General features: G+C 48.6%; 1 protein-coding gene across 1 annotated transcript; it reads right to left on the minus strand.

The window, feature by feature from the left end:
• Nucleotides 1-49: 49 nt before the first annotated feature.
• Nucleotides 50-2541, minus strand: LOC114887129 (spermatogenesis-associated protein 31A6-like; the record flags this gene model as incomplete). Its single annotated transcript, XM_029208584.1, has 6 exons — nt 50-103; nt 265-289; nt 725-1050; nt 1288-1559; nt 1836-1896; nt 2484-2541. Coding segments are annotated over 6 exons (796 nt in total), but the record flags the coding sequence as incomplete, so codon positions are not given.
• Between the last annotated feature and the right edge of the window lie 2134 nt (nt 2542-4675).

Raw genomic sequence — 4675 nt, forward strand, 5'->3', positions numbered from 1 at the left:
CTCCTAGGGCACCTGGACCTTGTCTTCTGTCGGTCCAGTCTCCTTTTACCTGTAAAAGCAGAGGGCTGCCAGGGTCCCTGCTTGCCCTGTGCCTGATAAGTCCCTAAAAATTGGCACTGAGAGGAGCTCAATTCCAGAGACGGAGACAGGTGGATACTGCGGGCCAGGCCCCTCTTGCTTTTCTCTTTGATGAGCCTCTTTTGAAGATGTTGCTTCTGGAGATCAGGGCCAATTAAGTCCTCATGATGAATGGAAACTGCTGACCTTCGGGCCTGAGAGCGTCCCCTGTCTTGAGGAAGGGTGAGAATGAGTTGGTTAAAGCCTTTCTGAGATCTTTTGACCACAGAGTGTGAAGGCTCCCCACTTTTCAGTTGCTTCTGCAACAAGGGGCATTTCAGACATGAGTGTCAGTTGGGATAAAATATAGTGTCTTGTTCTGAAATGTAGGACAGTCTAGTCCACAGGTACTCATCTGGGGTGGAGAATAAGGTGGTCTGGATAGGAGAGAAGATGAGAGGTAGGGCTGGGCCTGGATCTGAGCCAGAGGTGGGGGCTGGCAGGGAGGCAAGTTTTGAGTGAAAGGCTGGGGTGGGATCCCCGGGCAGGGCAAGACTGGGGCCTGGGAAGCACCTAAAGGTATTCCAGGTTGAATTGAAACTGAAAAGCCATGAGAAACTCCACTGAATAAAACAAAGGGTGCCTGCTGTTGAGCAGAGCTCCTAACAGCCAGCAGGGACTCGCTGTGTCGAGAGGGGAGACCCCAGTAGAGCTGGCTGTATTTCTGTTCCAAGTGGTCCCTCAAGACCTCGGAGTGTAAGAGCTGCTGAGGACCAGGTAGCCGCTGTAGCTGCTCTGTTTTGTCTTTCATGTTCCAGAAAGATTGAGGGGTTGTGTTGTCCTGCTCAGCACCCAGTGATTTCCACATATTCCCTAACGTGTTCAGGTGGTAGTCTGAGCTCATTTGTTCTGAGAATGACCCATCCTTTTCTTTCTCCTTACAAGTGTTTAGTTTTACTTTCTTGGTGATTAGAAGCTCCAGCAGCTTCTGGACTTCAGGGTTGACAAATAAGGGGCTACCAGTCTCTACCTGCTTGTCTGTGGGCCCTCCCGAGAACGGGGCCCCTGGTGGCTGGTGGGACAGGTGTTCTTGCCAGGACTTACTCTGTGATGAGGTGGGGAAGAACAAGGCCTTGTTAATCTTCCACCAGAAGGACAGGAACAAAATGTGATAGCATGCGAGGCCAAGACTCAAGATGGCTGCAGTGGTAGATGGCAAAAAAGAATTACCTGGAGGTGAGCTCTTTGCAACAGTGCCAAGGGTGACTCTCTTCAAGTTGGATTGGTCTTGAGGTTCTGTTGACAGGCTGGACGCCACAGGTAAAGAGCCCTGGGTCAGAGGAACCAGGGCAGCTGATGGGCACACGGCAGGAGCATCGTCTTCTGCAGGTTCCCTGCAGAGCTGGTGGGCTGCAGCAGGCGCTGCTTTGCCCACCTCACCGAGGGGGTCTTGACAGGAGAGCTGATGGAAGCCGCCCTTGTGAGGGAGCTTGTCCAGGTGGCTGCAGGAGACATGAGGCACAAGCTGCAGCCAGGAGCCCCCAGGGCCAGGAGGGCTGGGCAGGGCAGGCAGGGGTGGGCCCCTGTGGCCCCACGGCCCTCCACGGCCCCGTGCTGACTTCACAGTGCTTCTGCTGTCCCTCACCCCGGGGCTTTAGACGTATGCTGTCCTCAGGGCTTCCCCTCGCATTTCAGCCCCAGGCTCCCTGTAGCCCAGGTGTCACACCATAGGCTTTGGTTCGAAGAAGAACCCAGGAGAGAAGGGAAAGATTCCTTACCTTCGCAGAAGTGAAATCAGGTCCCGAGCCTTTTCCAGCTCTTTCAGGGAATTTCTGCAAGCTGGAAATCAGCAGAGTGGGTCATGGTGGTGAAGGCAAGGGCCTAGGGGGTCTTACAGGAGGCTGAGTGCAGTGTCCCTTTAAGGGGACACCATTGGGAGATTGCAGCCCAAGCACCAGCGTCCAAAGCCACATGAACCCTGACAGTGATGGCGAAGCTCATGAAAGGTTTTATCATTTACAAAGTACTTCCATATCCATTACCTCTTGCCACCCTCACATCCTCCATGTGGGGGAGAATGGGCAGGGGTCACCTTACAGAGGAATCTTAGCAAAGTTAAACAACTTGTCCACGGTTGGACCTGGAGGTCCCACCTCCCATCCCAGGCACTGTTGGTCCGCTGTAGCCCACACACCCCTGCTGGGCCACACCCTTTTCCAGGCCCCTCACCACTTCATTGTGCACATGGAATCTGGGAGGTATCTGGGTTGTTCTGCTCTCCTTCCCAGGAGCCTCCCTGAGGGTTCTGTTTCTTGAGGGACAGGCCCTGCCACTGGCCTCCTCGGAGCCTGTGGAGCTGGGCCCTCAGGGCTGAGAGAGATGGGGGCTAACCCTCGGGGCACACAGGGATGAATGGCACAACTTACCTTTCACAGCTCTCTTTTTCTCATTAATCTTGCGTCTCCCCTTCGGCTCCATTTGATGCTGAGAGACAGAACAAATGAGGACCTGGGACCCAATTCTCACTCGCCCCTCTCTAGACAAGCATCAGACACTCAGTGTCCATTACATAATATGACTTTCCACATTTAACTAACAGAGCTCTGTGTTTTTTCTTTCTTTTCACTCATTTTTAAAGAGAATAAAAATATTGTCTCTTTTCCTTCTCTGAAGAGCATAAAGAAGGATTTTCAATGTGAGATTCACCCTGGATTTCTTTCGTCACTGTTCCTCTGCTCAAGAAACACACACATTCTCTGAACTACGGATTCATTCTGAGCTCCAACATGTGGGTCTCTGCTTCCCAAGGCCACGGCCACTGCAGCGCCAGCTCTGAGGCTCTCAGGGCCTCAGCACTGCCAGCAGATCAGCCCTCATCCAAGTCACCTGTTCACAGCTGGTGATCCAGTGCTCATGGGCCTGTCCTCTGGCTGAGATTGAACTCGGTATCCAGCCCTCGACCTCCGGTCACTGTGTGTGAGACTTGCCCTGGAGCCCTCTACCATACCTGGGCAACTGGTCTGAGAGCTTTGGATAGAAATCCTAGTGTTCACTCTATCCCCTGCCCAGCCTGGCTTGTCCTTACAGGGATGATGTTGTATACTTGAGAATAGATGTCCTATTCTTTCCCACTTCAGGAGTCTCTGTAGTTGACTGAGAAAAGTGGAAATAACGATAGAAAAGAAGAGAGGATCTTGTGCTTGTGGGTCTGGCCCAAGGGTTCCTTACCTTCCTGATGTTTTCTTGTTTCCTGGGAGGTGGTGAAGATACATTATTCTCGAGGTAGCGGAGTAACAGGAAATAGAGCCCCAGTCCACACAGGAAGGCTAGGATGATGTCACTCACACAGAGAGTGCAACTGGAGTACTGCCAAGTATCAAAAGTGCTTTTCAGAGAAAAGAGAGCATTCTCCATTATCTGAATCACACGGCTGCCAGCAGGCAACTGAGCACAGGGCATGTACTTGGAGACTAAAGCCCTAGGCCTTTATCATAGAGCTGTGGTTTGGTCACAAAGGGCTCCTGAGGGTGTGGGAGGGAGTAATAGAGGAGGAGGCTGTACCACGGCCCCTCCCTAAACATCCGCCCCACAGCTCTATCCCTCCACCCTCATGGGTCTTCTAGACCTTAGTCAATTTTGTATTCGTTCCACCTGGAAATCACATTTTTCCGGGTTCCTCAGATCTCTTGGGGATCTCGGCTTGAACCCACCATTTTCATAGCCTTTGAAACTCTGAAATTCTCCCAGGATTTTGGCCGTTTCCCAGTGACTTATACTCTCAGAATCTCCTTTGTTCACAATTCCATCGTTATTTCATCTCGCATATTTACATTTAAGTTGTATCAATACTTTCTTAGCAAATTTCAATTATACAATACAGCATTATCAACTCTGGTCACCACGTTGTACATTAGGTCCTAAGACTTTCATCTCATACAAAGTTTATACCCTGTTGCCACCCTCTCCTTATTTTCCCCAACCCTAGCCCTTGGCAAACACTCCTCTGTTTCTATGAGTTTGACTTTTTTCTTTGTAGATTGTGCATATAATTGATAATAGGCAGTATTTGCCTTTCTCTGTCTGGCTTTCTCTTAGCATGATGTCCTGTAGATTCATCCACATTGTTGCAAATATGAACACCACTTTTCCCATATAAGTTTTTTACTTTCATCAACCCAGAAATAGAACTTTTTTTATACTTAATTTTGAATATTTAATTTGTTATCGTTTCCATCCACCTTTGCCAACTTCACTCAGAATAATTAACACAAAAATTCAAACTAATGATTATTATTTCAAATTTACAAAACCAAGTATAATAAAAAGATAAGTAATTAAACTTCTAAATGATATGTTTTGTGTGAGTAACAAATTTCTGGCCAAGCTAATGTTTAGTTGTATGGATATATCACATTTTGTTTATCAGTTTGTCAGTTGATAGACATTTGTTGTTTCTGTATTGACTGTTATGAATAATGCTGTTACGAGCAGTTGTGTAAACATTTTTGTGTGTACCCAGTTTTCCAATCTACTTTATATATACTTAGAATGGAATTACTGGGTGATAAGGTAACTGTTCAACAAATTTAGAAACTGCCAGAACAATTTTCCAAGGCAG

Source organism: Monodon monoceros, unplaced genomic scaffold (assembly GCF_005190385.1).
Source record: "Monodon monoceros isolate NGI ecotype Baffin Bay Population unplaced genomic scaffold, NGI_Narwhal_1 Contig4584_ctg1, whole genome shotgun sequence".
Classification (NCBI taxonomy): domain Eukaryota; kingdom Metazoa; phylum Chordata; class Mammalia; order Artiodactyla; family Monodontidae; genus Monodon; species Monodon monoceros.